The 18,031-nt window shown below is 44.6% G+C and overlaps 1 protein-coding gene across 2 annotated transcripts; it reads left to right on the forward strand.

Moving 5' to 3' along the window:
• The first annotated feature begins 1,191 nt into the window (after positions 1–1,191).
• On the forward strand, positions 1,192–16,750 carry LOC106603910 (tetratricopeptide repeat protein 1). Of its 2 annotated transcripts, XR_014392223.1 has the most exons (9): positions 1,192–1,298; positions 2,591–3,134; positions 3,270–3,330; positions 5,965–6,077; positions 7,711–7,747; positions 8,311–8,459; positions 14,310–14,364; positions 15,188–15,571; positions 15,657–16,750. XR_014392223.1 is itself a non-coding variant. In XM_014198134.3 (8 exons), exons 1-8 carry the CDS (start codon positions 1,207–1,209, stop codon positions 15,343–15,345), a joined length of 1,209 nt encoding a protein of 402 aa, XP_014053609.1. In that variant the 5' UTR covers positions 1,192–1,206; the 3' UTR covers positions 15,346–16,750. The 2 variants fall into 2 exon arrangements, 1 of the variants encoding a protein (XP_014053609.1); XM_014198134.3 differs by having other exon boundaries at positions 15,188–16,750.
• The last annotated feature ends 1,281 nt before the right edge of the window (positions 16,751–18,031 follow it).

Consider the following 18,031-nt stretch of genomic DNA (forward strand, 5'->3'; position numbering starts at 1 on the left):
GGTCACCGTATGTGTGGGAGGTGGAACAAAATGGTTAGCTAAGGCATATTGAGCAGGGCTGGAGGCTCTACAGTGAAATAAGAGATAATCACTAACCAAAACAGCAATGGACAAGGCATATTGACATTAGGAAGAGGCATGCGTAGTCGAGTGATCATGGGGTCTAGTGAGTAGCTATGCGGGCTGGAGACACGGCGATTCAGACAGCTAGCAGGCCGGGGCTAGCAGGCTAGCAGAAGGTCCTTAGGGGGACCAGACCAGTTGTGATGGATCGGCAGGGACGTTAGCCAAGAGTAGCCACTCGGATAGCAGCTAGCTAGCTGCGATGATCCAGGTGAAAAGGTTCAGAGCTTGTGGTAGGAATCCGGAGATGTGGGGGAAAAGAGTCCAGTATGCTCTGGGTTGAATCGCGCTGTGCAGACTGGCAGGAGTTGTCCGGGCTAAAGCTTAGCTGATGACTGCTAGCAGTGGCTAGCTGACTACTAGCTAGTAGCTAGTTAGCTGGCTAGCTTCTGTTGAGGGTTCCGGTTCTAAAGTAAAGAAAATAACAGATCCATACCACATTGGGTGAGGCGGGTCGCAGGAGAGTATGTTGGACTTGAGGTTTAAAAAACATTTAAAAAATATATATGAAATATATGCGAAGATAAAAGTGATATACACGGGACAAAGATGCCATCTTGGACTAGGGAGAGACATATAATCTTGAGCATATGAGTGACAGAACACTGAGCCAATCACGGCGCAACTAGAGAAGATTACCAATGTCTACGCTATGTGCATTCGCTGGCTGCCCCTCCACCACAGAAAATACCTGCATTTTGGAGCTGCCTTACTCAATAAAGAGACCATGTTTGTATGCGGCTTTATTAAGTAAGGGAATGGCTTTTTACACTGTTTGTAAACTGATATGTGACATGCAAAAAACAGGCAAACTTGTATTCATTTATTTTTCTCATTGTTGGGGGGCTGAACAGGTAAGGCTCAGCCCCACTGGCCCTGAATGACGGGTCACCACTACCAGGCAGGCCAAAACTCCTTCCCACCAAAACAGGCTGACATTTCAGGCGGTCTTTTCAAAATGCTCTTACATTAAAAGGGCATTATCATAATTTTCAAAAAATTATTCCAACCTCATAGTGTGTGCACTGGGACTTTAATGATTATGTTGAGGGTGAAACGTTCTTTGAGCCAACTGCTTCCTTAATGACTACATCTCCCAGAGTGCCTCAGCGTCCTATTGATTTGATAAGCAGCCGGAAAAGATGTTTACAGAGGAAATGTAATCCTGAGTACAGGTAGGACTGTAGCCACAATGTATTAAATATGCAGTATTATACCCATTAACAACCCATTTTGTGTATGTTTACATAGTTAAGTTTCAAGTATTCAAAGATATAGAAAATATGTCACAATATGTATCATTTGGGTCTGTAACTGGTAGCTAGCATTAGCTGACTAACCAGAAAGATAGCTTTGTCGCTGAAGTTAAAAAATTGTTGGGATAAAGTTAGCTGCTAGATAGATAAACAAACCTAATGGTAACTATTATTATTATGTTATATGTCGCTAGCCTAGTAACAGTAAAGAACAGTGGCTCTACTACTTTTGTGTTAAAGAGCAAGCTGACGTTACTAGGCTAGCTAGCCGAGGGTGCAACTGAACAGTCAGAAGATTATGGATATACTGACAAGATATCTGCCTTAACAATGGGAGCCGTCCAACTCCCGCCTATCATTGGGCTCCCGAGTGGGGCAGCGGTCTAAGTAACTGCATCTCAGTGCTAAAGGCGTCACTACAGACCCTGGTTTGAACCTGGGCTGTATTACAACCGGACGTGATTGGGAGTCCCATAGGGCGGCGCACAATTGGCCCAGCTGAGTCCAGTTTAGGGTTTGGCCGGGGTAGGCTGTCATTGTAAATAAGAATTTGTTCTTAACTGACTTGCCTAGTTAAATAAAATAAAAAACGATATATATGCTCAAGGTTATATATATTTATTTCATATTCACTCTTTGGCTTGGTGAATACATCTCATTATTGTAATCCCTTTTTGAATATTCGATGAAGGGTGTTGACGTCAACTGCCTGTATTCAATGGAGAGAAATGCTATGTTACTAGCCTCATTTCATGAATATCCATAGCCATGTTGAGACAACTGCGATATAAAGTGTTTTTTCTCAAAGTTGCCTGGATGTCACGTATTTTACTTCTATCAATAAACATTACAAAACTTATATTTGAGCAAATAAACCTCACATAGCAAATAAGCCATTCATTTTTTGTTGACCAAATTTGACACTCATTGACCTCCATACAAAAAGTCCTTGCTAGGTGGGCGGAACAACGAAAAAATGCCAGCTTTTTTGCTGAGTTGGGCCTCTCTTCTTCTCTGACTGAAAGCTAGAGACCACTGATCTAGCTAGCAATGTCACTGGCACAGAATTGATAGAGAATGTGAATTATATGATTTCTATGGTCAGATTTCTATATCTCAGTGTAATGTGACTGACAATCATCCCAAGATTAAACTGAGATACAGGTTAAATTGACAATGTAAAAACTGACTGCAAATCCTCCTGTGTGAAGTTTTGTACAGGGAGAAAATTCAATGGAATCCTCAGCAGACAAGGAGTCTGAGGCACTCCTTGACAGGATGATCAACACTCTGACCAATGTTATGAGAGTATCTGAACAGCATGAATGTCCAGACGGCCAAAGCACTGCAGCCCACAGGGGTACTGAGCAGGGGGACGATGCCTTCTTTGACTGTGAGGAGTCTCTGGATGGAGCAGACGGCTCCATGGGTGACAGGCAAAGAAGGACTGACTGTTCAGAAGCCCCGGCATTATGCCAGGAAACAGAGGGATGTTCACCAAACACAGAGAAAGAACACGTCAATGCAGAGTTAGGAGAAGAAGCTGAGTTGTCAGGGGAGAGAACTACATTGTTGGGAGGTGAAGAGGAGGAGGAAAAAGAAACTTGGGATGAGTGCACTGAAGAAGACAAGAGTGTGGCAGTTGAAGGGGGAGATTCTGATACTGAACTGAATGAAGAAGAGAACGCCCCTCCTGAGTTTGATGATGAGTATCTGAGACAAGTGGAGAAAGACATGACAGAGGAGGAAACAGAGGTGAACTTCTTCATCCTAGTCAACAACAACAAAGATTGCACAATTTGAAACTCTACAACCATCATTTGGTGGTCAGTAAATTGGCGTTACAAGAGCTCAATCTGATGTGTTTGTTGTTTTTTTGCTGTGTCATAGAGCCGCAGAGAGGAGAGCATGAGCCTGAAGGACAAGGGGAACAGTCAGTTCAAGAGTGGAGGTAAGCTGCTGTAGGCTAAACTGTATACTACTGGAGGATGGATGTTTGAGAAAACGTGGCCAACAGGATCTTACAGAATGAGTCACTTAAACTATTGCTGATATCGAATCGTTTTACGTGAGTAAAGTACATGTCGGTAAAGTTAATTATGCGAGAAATGTCAGTGGAAACGCATTTGTGCGTAGATATTGACATAATAATCATCAAAGTAAACTTGGAGTCACGTGATGACATGTTGCGTGGTCTTCCCACTACGACTCGTCGGGAAAAGCATGCAGTTTATCAAGCTACAGATTAAATAAATGATGATTAACTTCACAGGGTGATGGATGAGCTTCATGCTTCTTTCCAATAAATATCGAGGGTCTTATTCTGGTGACGTGATGATCGATACTTGGCTGCTGGTTGACAAATAAAAATAATCTCGCTCTTTTGTCCATAATAATCTCATCAAGTATAACCAGTGGTTCCCAACCAGGAGTGCTATGACCCCTGGGGATACCTGGTCTATCCACAAGAGGTACTTGAGAAGACTCATGAGACCAATAGCATACTGGTAAAATGCACAAGATGGGGTACTTCAGGGGTACACTGGACAGAGCATCATTCAGTGGGTGGTACAGTAACTGAATCTGCGAGCTGTTGGCTAAAAGGCATTTGCCAATACCAGAGTGGGCACACTCGCTATATAACACAATTTTCTTGGTGAGAAAACCATCAGTAGGGTTGAAAATGCGATGGAAATCCATTTAACTTGTATATTTTATTCAGTACTTCTGAATTTAACCACAAAAGGTATTTTTATGTGTACTATGTGCGTGATGACAGTCTTTTATCCACAACAAGTTTTCTAATTTTTGAATATTCACATGAAAAACCGTCACCAATTGGATGGGATCCTAGCTAGTGAGAATCGGCCCCAAAATGTGCTTTAGTGTTAACATACTGTTCACATTAAGGCTGTCTGTGTAGACAGTGCATTCAGAAAGTATTCAGACCCGTTTCCCTTTTTCCACATTTTGTTACATTAAAGCCTTATTCTAAAATGGATTAAATAACATTTTTCCTCATCAATCTACACACAATACACCATAATGACAAGCGAAAACAGGTTTTTAGACATTTTTGCAAATGTATAAAATATGTGTGTATGTATTCAGACCCTTTGCTATGAGACTCAATTGAGCTCGGGTGCATCCTTTTTCCATTGATCATCCTTGAGATGTTTCTACAACTTGAGTGGAGTCCAACTGTGGTAAATTCAATTGATTTGATTTGGACATGATTTGGAAAGGCACACACCTGTCTATATAAGGTCCCACAGTTGACAGTGCATGTCAGAGCAAAAACCAAGCCATGAGGTTGAAGGAATTGTCCATAGAGCTCCGAGACAGGACTGTGTCGAGGCACAGATCTGGGGAAGGGTACCAAAACATTGCTGCAGCATTGAAGGTCCCCAAGAAGTGGCCTCCATCATTCTTAAATGGAAGATGTTTTGAACCACCAAGACTCTTCCTAGAGCTGGCCGCCTGGCCAACTGAGTAATCGGGGAGAAGGACCTTGGTCAGGGAGGTGACCAAGAACCCGATGGTCACTCTGACAGAGCTCCAGAGTTCCTCTGTGGAGATGGGAGAATCTTACAGAAGGACAACCATCTCTGCAGCACTCCACCAATCAGGCCTTTATGGTAGAGTGGCCAGACGGAATCCAGTCCCCAGTAAAAGGCACATGACAGCCCGCTTGGAGTTTTCCAAAAGGCACCTAAAGGACTCTCAGACCATGAGAAACAAGATTCTCTGGTCTGATGAAACCAAGATTGAACTCTTTGGCCTGAATGCCAAGTGTCACATCTGGAGTAAACCTGGCACCATCCCTACGGTGAAGCATGGTGGTGGCAGCATCATGCTTTTGGGATGTTGTTCAGCGGCAGGGACTTGGAGACTAGTCAGGATTGAGGGAAAGATGAATGGAGCAAAGTACAGAAAGATCCATGATGTAAACCTTCTCCAGAGTGTTCAGGACCTGCGACTAGGGCAAAGGTTCATCTTCCAACAGGACATGACTCTAAGCACATAGCCAAGATAGCGCAGGAGTGGCTTCGGGACAAGTCTTTGAATGTCCTTGATTGGCCCAGCCAGAACCCGGACTTGAAACCGGTCAACCGACCTCTGGAGAGACCTGAAAATAGCTGTGTAGCGACGCTCCCCATCCAACCTGACTGCTTGAGAGGATCTGCTGAGAAGAATGGGAGAAACTCCCCAAATACAGGTGTGCCAAGCTTGTAGCGTCATACCCACGAAGACTCGAGGCTGTAATCACTGCAAAAGGTGCTTCAACAAAGTACTGAGTAAAAGGGTCTGAATACTTGTGTAAATGTCATATTTCATTGTTTCTTTTTATACATTTGCAAAAATGTCTAAACCCGTATTTACTTTGTCATTATGGGGTATTGTGTGTAGATCGAGGTGGGGGAATGTAATCAATTTTAGAATAAGGATGTAACGTAACAAAATGTAGAAAAAGTCACGGGGTCTGAATACTTTCCGAATGCTCTGTATACTGTATGTATGTGTGCACCAGCAGCAATGCTTACTTGGATGGATAATTGACTGACACTTCTTCATATCTTCCCAGAGCACACTGAGGCAGAGGATTCGTACACTGCAGCTTTAGGATTATGCCCTGTGTGTTACAGCAAGGAGAGAGCTATCCTCTTCTCTAACCGTGCTGCTGCCCGCCTGCACCTGGTAAGAGTGATAGCTAGTAACATGTAAACGTAACCAAGTGGGGAACTCTGAGGACCCATTTTGAGGTAATCAGGTTGGGTAGTTATAACCCTTCTGAGGTCTCCTGAATGTCAGTCTCAGACAGCTGAAGTCTACATTTTATTGCACAATTGTATCACGGAAACCCAGTGCTTACCGGACATTACTTTGACACTGACAAACAGAGTCTGTGATCAATAAAAACGACCTTGTCTTGAATCCATCAATAGCCAAGGTGTGTGGAGACATTGTAGGCTACAATATGAGGAGGAAATTATAGTCCTAAAAATGCTTTCCAGTTTCACTGACTCACCCAGTGATGCTTAGCTCAGTCGCTGGTGATGGCCGACGAGCTCGTGCCAAAAGCCTCTCTTGTTTTACTTTGTAAAACAATATTTTAAAGTCAGTGGAGTGTGCTGGGGGGAGGACGGCTCATAATAATGACCGGGATGGAGTCAATGGAACGGTATCCAACACCTGGTTTACATGTTTGATGCCATTTCATTAATTCCATTCCAGACATTATTATGAGCCGTCCTCCCCTCAGCAGCCTCCACTGTTGAAATTTGATCAAATATTTTGGTAGCCTACAAACTGATTTAGTCTTCTCTTTTCAGCAAGAGCCATTTGCTTTCCAACCTGTGTTTTCACACGATTGTATTTTAAATATTGCTAAAGCCCTGTTTTGTCTGCATGCTGTTCGCTGACAGATTTGCCACGCATTCCTGACTGTAGGCATGCTTTGTTATTGGGCTACATACCATCCACAGCTAGGCTATTTTTAAAGAAGCTATTGATCTTCTGCGGCCAAATTATAGGCATTCTCATGGTGTGCTAGGCTATTCAGAACCCTTTATATAGCTCCTTCAGAACCCTTTTATATGATCTGTAAGGAAATACATGAGTTGCAGGGTCATGTCTATCAGAGCGGAGAGAGGGAGATCATATAAAGTAAATCTCATTCCAGTTCTGTGAGAGATACTGGTGTGCTTCTCACACAGACACGGCCACTTGTTGGTCTCAAGCATGGGTTACAACGTTGTACAAACCTTAAGCCCTGACCGGCCCAACCCGAATCAACTCTTAGAATATCAAGCCTGGGCTGAAAATCGACTTTTATCACATCACGTCTTTGAGTGGGGAGGAAGGAGAATTAACAAAGAGGCAACACAAATTAACTTTGATCTCTTTTATCTGAATTTTTACATAGCAAAAAAGTGAAAATTATGTTTCATGCCACGATAGGTACCGGATCCGGTCAAATAGGTTCTGGAATTAAACAGTCCAAAATGGAGAGGTGCCGTTCTGCCGGATTCTGTTCTAGCAGGTTAAAATGAAACGCTGAGTAAACCACCATTATCTCGCAAGAGGGTGGGGCTAAGAGAGACAGATCTCTTGTGACCCCTAGTGGTGCTCTACTGTAGCTACATACTACATAAGTTTAGGATGGGTTTGACTGGCAAATACAATCCTACCTGGTTATTCAGATGGCTCGGGTCAAGACATCAATAGGTCATTTGGAGTTGATGTCATCTTGTCATAACCTTTCCACCCAAACAAATACATAACAAAATGGTGACTGCTGAGTTTGAAACACCTTCCCCCCCCCTAATAGGATAAGAATGAGAGAGCCATCGCTGACTGCACAAAGGGTGAGTCTGTTACGTCTCTGTTCTAATTCCACAATGCCAGACGGCTGAACTGTCTGGGACATGGCATGCCAGACGGTTGAACTGTCTGGGACATAGCATGCCAGACGGTTGAACTGTCTGGGACATGGCATGCCAGACGGTTGAACTGTCTGGGACATGGCATGCCAGACGGTTGAACTGTCTGGGACATGGCATGCCAGACGGTTGAACTGTCTGGGACATGGCATGCCAGACGGTTGAACTGTCTGGGACATGGCATGCCAGACGGTTGAACTGTCTGGGACATGGCATGTCAGACGGTTGAACTGTCTGGGACATGGTGTGCTTCTTTCCCAGTATATTGTGTGTGAAGAAGACACAATTCCCACTCCAGAACACTGTTTTAAAAAATATAGAATAATAATTCTGTTCAACCAATCCAGGCGTATCTCCTTAAATTACAGTTGCCATGATCAAAATCACGAACACCAGCTGCAGATTTGGATAAATGCCATTTTTATTATTCATACCCATCGCTACGTAACTAGCACTCTGAACATGTGTCCTTGTTTCGTCACCTCCAGCCATAGAGTTGAACCCAAACTACATGCGAGCGATCCTGCGGAGGGCAGAGCTCTATGAGAAAACAGACAAGCTGGATGAGGCTTTGGAAGACTACAAGGCTGCTCTGGAGAAAGACCCCGACCTGCCTTCAGCCAGAGAGGCCTGCATGGTTAGTAGCAACCACTGACATTTAACTCTAATATATAATTGTTAGCAGAATAGAGAAGGCTTACATTTTAAGTCACTCTTCGCCTCCCGAGTGGCGCAGCGGTTTAAGGCACTGCATCACTACAGACCCAGGTTCGATCCCGGGCTGTATCACAACCAGCCGTGATCGGGAGTCCCATAGGGCGGCGCACAATTGGCCCAGAGTCATCCGGGTTAGGGGAGGGTTTGGCCCGGGGGGGCTTTACTTGGCTCATCATGCTTTAGAGACTCCTTGTGGCGAGCCGGGTGCCTGCAGGCTGACAGTTGCAGGTCATCAGTTGAACAGTGTTTCCTCTGACACATTGGTGCGGCTGGCTTCCGGGTGTTAAGAAGCGCGGTTTGGCAGGTCATGTTTCGGAGGACGCATGACTCGACCTTTGCCTCTTTCGAGCCCGTTGGGGAGTTGCAGCGATGAGACAAGATCGAAAAGGGGGGTTAAATACCCTCCCCAAAAACGTATACAACAAAACAACACTCTTCAGTAAATGCACATGTGATGTCGGAGTTAACACATGAACAGTATTGTGTAAGGGTTGGTTTTACATTTTCTTCTTGCTTACCAACATTGAATGTTGATAGGTTTGCCTTTGGCGAAACCCGAAGAGTCATTATAATCAATAATAATGAAGAGTTTGATGTGAGGCCCGTTATTAAACCGTTTCATTGATTTTGCTTGTTTAATAGCGAGGCTGTCAAATTCATCAAATAAAAAAATGCATTACTGTTTAACATGAAATATTGAATGCTAGGCAAACTGAAATGTCTTGGACAAAGACGTGTTTTTCGTCTTTCCATTCAATGAGGTTTGTGGTTGACTGTATCCATGTTCCTGATTTTGTTCTGAATGAGGCCCTGCAATAATAACTGGAGCCAAGCAGCAGCTCTTACTAATGTAGCCATGAGGGGGAGGCTTACACAACACAAGCTCACAGCGCTTGCATCCCAAATCGCATCCTATTAGTCCCTATTAGAGTGCACTAACTAGTACACTAAGTGCAATATATAGAGAATAGGGTGCCATTTGAGGCGCGGCTTGGACTGGCCTGGAATAGAAGCTTTTCTCCATCTGAAATGCACTATCTGACACTACATGGTCTCAAAATACTCTCGTCTTATCTCCCCAGCCCCGACACACACGTGTACATACACTTACCAGAGAATCAACTCCTCCCAACAACTCCAGTTAATTATACTGAACAAAAATATAAAGGCAACAAGTGTCAGTCCCATGTTTCGTGAGCAGAAATGTTCCATACTCACAAAAAGCTTATTTTTAACTAATTTTGGGGACAAATTTGTTTACATTCCTGTTAGTGAGCATTTCTCCTTTGCCAAGATAATCCATCCACCTGACAGGTGTGGTATATCAAGAAGCTGATTAAACAGCATGATCATTACACAGGTGCACCTTGTACTGGGGACATTAAAAGGCCACTCTAAAATGTGCAGTTTTGTCACACAACACAATGCCACAGATGTCTCAAGTTTTGAGGGAGTGTGCAATTGGCATGCTGACTGCAGGAATGTCCACCAGAACTGCTGCCAGAGAATTGAATGTACATTTCTCTACCATATGCCACCTCCAACGCCCTTTTAGAGAATTTGGCAGTATGTCGAACTGGCCTCAACCGCTGCCCACATGTAACCACGCCAGCCTAGGACTTCCGGCCTCTTCACCTGCAGAATAGTCTGACACCAGCCACCCGGACAGCTGCTGAAACTGTGGGTTTGCACAACTGAAGAATTTCTGCAGGAACTGTCAGAAACCGTCTCAGGGAAGCTCATCTGCGTGCTTATCGTCCTCACCAGGGTCTTGACCTGACAGCAGTTTGGCGTCGTAACCGACTTCACTGGGCAAATGCTCACCTTCGATGGCCACTGGCACACTGGAGGCGTGTGCTCTTCACGGATGAATCCTGGTTTCAACTATACCAGGCAGGTGGCAGACAGCGTGTATGGCGTCGTGTGGGTGAGTGGTTTGCTGATGTCAACGTTGTGAACAGAGTGCCCCATGGTGGGGTTAGGGTATGGGCAGGCATAAACTACGGACAACGAACACAATTGCATTTTATCACTGGCGATTTGAATGCACAGAGATACCGTGACGAGATCCTGAGGCCCATTGTCATGCCATTCATCCACCGCCATCACCTCATGTTTCAGCATGATAATCTGTATACTACTTGGAAGCTGACAATGTCTCAGTTCTTCAATGGTCTGCATACTCACCAGGCATGTTTGGGATGCTCTGGATCGACGTGTACAACGGCGTGTTCCAGTTCCCGCCAATATCCAGATCCTTCTCACAGCCATTGAAGAGGAGTAGGAAAACATTCCACAGGCCACAATCAACAGCCTGATCAACTCTATGTGAAGGACATGTGTCGCACTGCATGAGGCAAATGGTCACACCAGATACTGACTGGTTTTCTGATCCACGCCCCTACCTTAAAGAAAAAAAAAATGTTAAGGGGTCTGTGGCCAGCAGTTGAATATCTGTATTCCCAGTCATGTGAAATCAATAGATTAGGGCCTAATGACTTTATTTCAATTGACCGATTTTCCTTAAACTCAGCAAAAAAAGAAACGTCCCCTTTTCAGGACCCTGTCTTTCAAAGATCATTCGTAAAAATCCAAATAACTTCACAGATCTTCATTGTAAGGGTTTAAACACTGTTTCCCCATGCTTGTTCAATGAACCATAAACAATTAATGAACATACACCTGTGGAATGGTCGTTAAGACACTAACAGCTTTCAGACGGTAGGCAATTAAGGTCAGTTATGAAAACTTAGGACACTAAAGAGGCCTTTCTACTGACTCTGGAAAAACACCCTAAGAAAGATGCCCAGGGTCCCTGCTCATCTGTGTGAACGTGCCTTAGGCATGCTGCAAGGAGGCATGAGGACTGCAGATCTGGCCAGGGCAATAAATTGCAATGTCCGTACTGTGAGATGCCTAAGACAGTGCTACAGGGAGACAGGACGGACAGCTGATTGTCCTCGCAGTGGCAGACCACGTGTAACAACACCTGCACAGGATCGGTACATCTGAACATCACACCTGTCGGACAGGTACAGAATGGCAACAACAACTGCCCGAGTTACACCAGGAACGCACAATCCCTCCATCAGTGCTCAGACTGTCCACAATAGTTTGAGAGAGGCTGGACTGAGGGCTTGTAGGCCTGTTGTAAGGCAGGTCCTCACCAGACATCAAACGTCGCTTATGGGCACAAACCCACCGTCGCTGGACCAGACAAGACTGGCAAAAAGTGCTCTTCACTGACGAGTCGCGGTTTTGTCTCACCAGGGGTGATGGTCGGATTCGCGAATTTATCGTCGAAGGAATGAGCGTTACACCGAGGCCTGTGCTCTGGAGCGGGTTCGATTTGGAGGTGGAGGGTCCGTCATGGTCTGAGGCGGTGTGTCACAGCATCATCGGACTGAGCTTGTTGTCATTGCGGGCAATCTCAACGCTGTGCGTTACAGGGAAGACATCCTCCTCCCTCATGTGGTACCCTTCCTGCAGACTCATCCTGACATGACCCTCCAGCATGACAATGCCACCAGCCATACTGCTCATTCTGTGCGTGATTTCCTGCAAGACAGGAATGTTAGTGTTCTGCCATGGCCAGCAAAGAGCCCGGATCTCAATCCCATTGAGCACGTCTGGGACCTGTTGGGTCGGAGGGTGAGGGCTAGGGCCATTCCCCCCAGAAATGTCCGGGAACTTGCAAGTGCCTTGGTGGCAAATCTGGTGCAGTCCATGAGGAGGAGATGCACTGCAGTACTTAATGCAGCTGGTGGCCACACCAGATACTGACTGTTACTTTTGATTTTGACCCCCCCCCCCCCCCCTTTGTTCAGGGACACATTATTCCATTTCTGCTAGTCACATGTCTGTGGAACTTGTTCAGTTTATGTCTCAGTTGTTGAATTTTGTTACAAATATTTACACATGTTAAGTTTGCTGAAAATAAACGCAGTTGACAGTGAGGACGTTTCTTTTTTTGCTGCGTTTATGAACTAACTCAATCAAATATTTCTAGTTGCGTTTTTATATTTTTGTTCAGTGTAGTTTGGTCTAGAATGGATAATGTGTGATGAGAACTTCTGTCTTTGGAGGCATGCTGTGTTGACCTGCAGCACCCTAGAGAGAAGATGCTATGTAGACCTGCAGCACCCTAGAGAGAAGATGCTATGTAGACCTGCAGCACCCTAGAGAGAAGATGCTGTGTTGACCTGCAGCACCCTAGAGAGAAGATTCTGTGTAGACCTGCAGCACCCTAGAGAGAAGATGCTGTGTAGACCTGCAGCGCCCTAGAGAGAAGATGCTGTGTTGACCTGCAGCACCCTAGAGAGAAGATGCTGTGTAGACCTGCAGCACCCTAGAGAGAAGATGCTGTGTTGACCTGCAGCACCCTAGAGAGAAGATGCTGTGTAGACCTGCAGAACCCTAGAGAGAAGATGCTGTGTTGACCTGCAGCACCCTAGAGAGAAGATGCTGTGTAGACCTGCAGCACCCTAGAGAGAAGATGCTGTGTAGACCTGCAGCACCCTAGAGAGAAGATGCTGTGTTGACCTGCAGCACCCTAGAGAGAAGATGCTGTGTAGACCTCTGCAGCGCCCTAGAGAGAAGATTCTGTGTAGACCTGCAGCACCCTAGAGAGAAGATGCTGTGTAGACCTCTGCAGCACCCTAGAGAGAAGATGCTGTGTAGACCTCTGCAGCACCCTAGAGAGAAGATGCTGTGTAGACCTGCAGCACCCTCGAGAGAAGATGCTGTGTAGACCTGCAGCACCCTAGAGAGAAGATGCTGTGTTGACCTGCAGCACCCTAGAGAGAAGATGCTGTGTAGACCTGCAGCACCCTAGAGAGAAGATGCTGTGTAGACCAGCAGCACCCTCGAGAGAAGATGCTGTGTAGACCTGCAGCACCCTCGAGAGAAGATGCTGTGTTGACCTGCAGCACCCTCGAGAGAAGATGCTGTGTTGACCTGCAGCACCCTAGAGAGAAGATGCTGTGTAGACCTGCAGCACCCTAGAGAGAAGATGCTGTGTAGACCTGTAGCGCCCTAAATAGAGGATGCTGTGTAGACCTGCAGCGCCCTAGAGAGAAGATGCTGTGTAGACCTGCAGCGCCCTAGAGAGAAGATGCTGTGTAGACCTGCTGCGCCCTAAATAGAAGATGCTGTGTAGACCTGCAGCGCCCTAGATAGAAGATGCTGTGTAGACCTGCAGCGCCCTAGAGAGAAGATGCTGTGTAGACCTGCAGCACCCTAGATAGAAGATGCTGTGTAGACTTGCAGCGCCCTAGAGAGAAGATGCTGTGTAGACCTGCAGCACCCTAGAGAGAAGATGCTGTGTTGACCTGCAATGCTCTAGATAGAAGATGCTGTGTAGACCTGCAGCGCCCTAGAGAGAAGATGCTGTGTAGACCTGCAGCGCCCTAAATAGAAGATGCCAGTGATTACAAAGCAGAGGAAAGGGCTCCTTCTGGCTTGAAATGGATGAGCTGTTACTGTGAAGGATTACCTCCTGCTAGCTCTAGTGCAGGGGTTAGGTGTAATGCATTGTTCCCACCACAGGGATGTTGCCAAGACAACCTGAAGTTAAAGTAGTAGTAAGTGTTTTTATTCCGTGAAGTTCCATTCCTAACAGTGGGATGTAGGATGAGTAGGATGAGTAGAATATAAGGTTGTTGTGGTAAGATCAGCAGAAGGTAAACCGTATCTGCTGTGAAGACTACTGGCAACCAGGCACATGGCTAGTCATTTACCTTGACTGTATCTCTCCCTCTCCTCCGTACAGCGGCTTCCACAACAGATCCACAAGCGAAATGAGAAGCTGAAGGACGATATGATGGGTATGAGATCACCAACTGCTTTTCATTTGTTTTGCATAGATTGCACCCCCAGGAAAACATTTCAAAGACATAAGTGCAGTACATTTGGAAAGTATTCAGACCCCTTCCCTTTTTCCACATTTTGTTATGTTACAGCCTTATTCTAAAATGGATTTGAAAAAATCCTCATCAATCTACACACAATACCCCTTAATGACAAAGCGAAAACAGGTTTTTAGAAATGTTTGCAAATGTATTAAAAATAAAACAGATCCCTATTTTACATATGTATTCAGATCCTTTGCTTTGAGACTCAATTGAGCTCAGGTCCATAATTTTTTTTCCCTCCGTTGATCATCCTTGAGATGTTTTCTACAACTTGTTTTTAAAGACTAAAGTACATTCACTGACTAGCAATAAAAAAAACTATGGTGCCTTGTGATATGTTTTAAATCATATTGTTGGCAGGTGAGCGTGGACCTAAAATAACCTAAGTGTAGGGCTGGTTCTGTTCCATCATGGTCAACTATAAGGTTGTGTGAACCCAGATGTTACTCACTAGGCTGGGAGTGAGGAACCCATATCAACTGGTTGGAATTGAAATTGACCACAAAGCGGTGTGTAGGGAGGCAGCCTTGGAGCTGTGCTGGGGAAAACTGCTCACTAATGTACTACGTTTGTGGAGTAGAACATAGCTCAGCATACGTTGTATTGGAATATCCTCTCATTTGCAATTATCAACAGGAAAAATACTGACTTCAATTAAATGTCATTTTATTGTTTTCATCTCTGTTTTTGTCATTATTTAGCTTTTTAATGTCTCTCCCTATCTATCTGTCATTAGGCAAACTGAAGGACTTGGGCAATATGTTCCTGCGGCCATTTGGTCTGTCCACATCAAACTTCCAGGTAAACCAGGATTCAGGCACTGGATCCTACTCTGTCAACTTTGTTCAGAATCCTAACAACAACAACAGATCACAGCATGAGGAGCCTGTCTGAGAGCCGTCGTCACACCTGGCTTGGCCACCCATCCTCAGAGCTAAGAGACAGACAGTCAGGACCCTCCACTGGCGTGTCAGAGTGGGATCCGTTTGAAATCCAAGACAGTCTGTCATGGTTAAATAAGATTGTGTGTGAGATGGTGGACAGTCTGTCATGGTTAAATAAGATTGTGTGAGATGGTGGACAGTCTTTCATGGTTAAATAAGATTGTGTGTGAGAGATGGTGGACAGTCTGTCATGGTTAAAAAAGATTGTGTGTGAGAGATGGTGGACAGTCTGTCATGGTTAAATAAGATTGTGTGTGAGAGATGGACAGTCTGTCATGGTTAAATAAGATTGTGTGTGAGATGGTGGACAGTCTGTCATGGTTAAATAAGATTGTGTGAGAGATGGTGGACAGTCTTTCATGGTTAAATAAGATTGTGTGTAAGAGATGGTGGACAATCTGTCATGGTTAAATAAGATTGTGTGAGAGATGGTGGACAGTCTGTCATGGTTAAAAAAGATTGTGTGTGAGAGATGGACAGTCTGTCATGGTTAAATAAGATTGTGTGTGAGATGGTGGACAGTCTGTCATGGTTAAATAAGATTGTGTGAGAGATGGTGGACAGTCTGTCATGGTTAAATAAGATTGTGTGAGAGATGGTGGACAGTCTGTCATGGTTAAATAAGATTGTGTGTGAGAGATGGTGGACAGTCTGTCATGGTTAAATAAGATTGTGTGTGAGAGATGGACAGTCTGTCATGGTTAAATAAGATTGTGTGTGAGAGATGGACAGTCTGTCATGGTTAAATAAGATTGTGTGTGAGAGATGGACAGTCTGTCATGGTTAAATAAGATTGTGTGTGAGAGATGGACAGTCTGTCATGGTTAAATAAGATTGTGTGTGAGAGATGGACAGTCTGTCATGGTTAAATAAGATTGTGTGTGAGAGATGGTGGACAGTCTGTCATGGTTAAATAAGATTGTGTGTGAGAGATGGACAGTCTGTCATGGTTAAATAAGATTGTGTGTGAGAGATGGACAGTCTGTCATGGTTAAATAAGATTGTGTGAGAGATGGTGGACAGTCTGTCATGGTTAAATAAGATTGTGTGTGAGATGGTGGACAGTCTGTCATGGTTAAATAAGATTGTGTGTGAGATGGTGGACAGTCTGTCATGGTTAAATAAGATTGTGTGTGAGAGATGGTGGACAGTCTGTCATGGTTAAATAAGATTGTGTGTGAGAGATGGTGGACAGTCTGTCATGGTTAAATAAGATTGTGTGTGAGATGGTGGACAGTCTGTCATGGTTAAATAAGATTGTGTGTGAGATGGTGGACAGTCTGTCATGGTTAAATAAGATTGTGTGAGAGATGGTGGACAGTCTGAAAAGGCCATTAAATGATCAGTGACTGTTACTTTGCTGCGTTGTCTTTATTTATTTTTTATGGAGCGATTTCATTTGCCGCCACTTTGACGTCAAGATCGAAAGTGTTATTGGCCTGTAAACACTCAGGTTATACAATTGATGTACAACAAATTTCACAACTTCTCAAGAATATATAGTGGGGCAAAAAAGTATTTAGTCAGCCACCAATTGTGCAAGTTCTCCCACTTAAAAAGATGAGGCCTGTAATTTTCATCATAGGTACACATCAACTATGACAGACAAAATGAGAAGAAAATAAATCCAGAAAATCACATTGTAGGATTTTTAATGAATTTATTTGCAAATTATGGTGGAAAATAAGTATTTGGTAAATAACAAGTTTCTCTACTTTGTTATATACCCTTTGTTGGCAATGACACAGGTCAAACGTTTTCTGTAAGTCTTCACAAGGTTTTCACACACTGCTGAACTTGAAATGCTTCTTACGAAGCCACTCCATCGTTGCCCGGGCGGTGTGTTTGGGATCATTGTCATGCTGAAAGACCCAGCCACGTTTCATCTTCAATGCCCTTGCTGATGGAAGGAGGTTTTCACTCAAAATTTCACGATACATGGCCCCATTCATTCTTTCTTTTACACGGATCAGTCGTCCTGGTCCCTTTGCAGAAAAACAGCCCCAAAGCATGATGTTTCCCCCCCATGCTTCACAGTAGGTATGGTGTTCTTTGGATGCAACTCAGCATTCTTTGTCCTCCAAAGACGACGAGTTGAGTTTTTACCAAAAAGTTATATTTTGATTTCATCTGACCATATGACATTCTCCCAATCCTCTTCTGGATCATCCAAATGCTCTCTTGCAAACTTCAGAAGGGCCTGGACATGTACTGGCTTAAGCAGGGGGACACGTCTGGCACTGCAGGATTTGAGTCCCTGGCGGCGTAGTGTGTTACTGATGGTAGGCTTTGTTACTTTGGTCCCAGCTCTCTGCACGTCATTCACTAGGTCCCCCCGTGTGCTTCTGGGATTTTTGCTCACCATTCTTGTGATCATTTTGACCCCACGGGGTGAGATCTTGCGTGGAGCCCCAGATCGAGGGAGATTATCAGTGGTCTTGTATGTCTTCCATTTCCTAATAATTGCTCCCACAGTTGATTTCTTCAAACCAAGCTGCTTACCTATTGCAGATTCAGTCTTCCCAGCCTGGTGCAGGTCTACAATTTTGTTTCTGGTGTCCTTTGACAGCTCTTTGGTCTTGGCCATAGTGGAGTTTGGAGTGTGACTGTTTGAGGTTGTGGACAGGTGTCTTTTA

This window comes from Salmo salar, chromosome 04 (assembly GCF_965601325.2).
Source record: "Salmo salar chromosome 04, fSalSal1, whole genome shotgun sequence".
Lineage (NCBI taxonomy): Eukaryota > Metazoa > Chordata > Actinopteri > Salmoniformes > Salmonidae > Salmo > Salmo salar.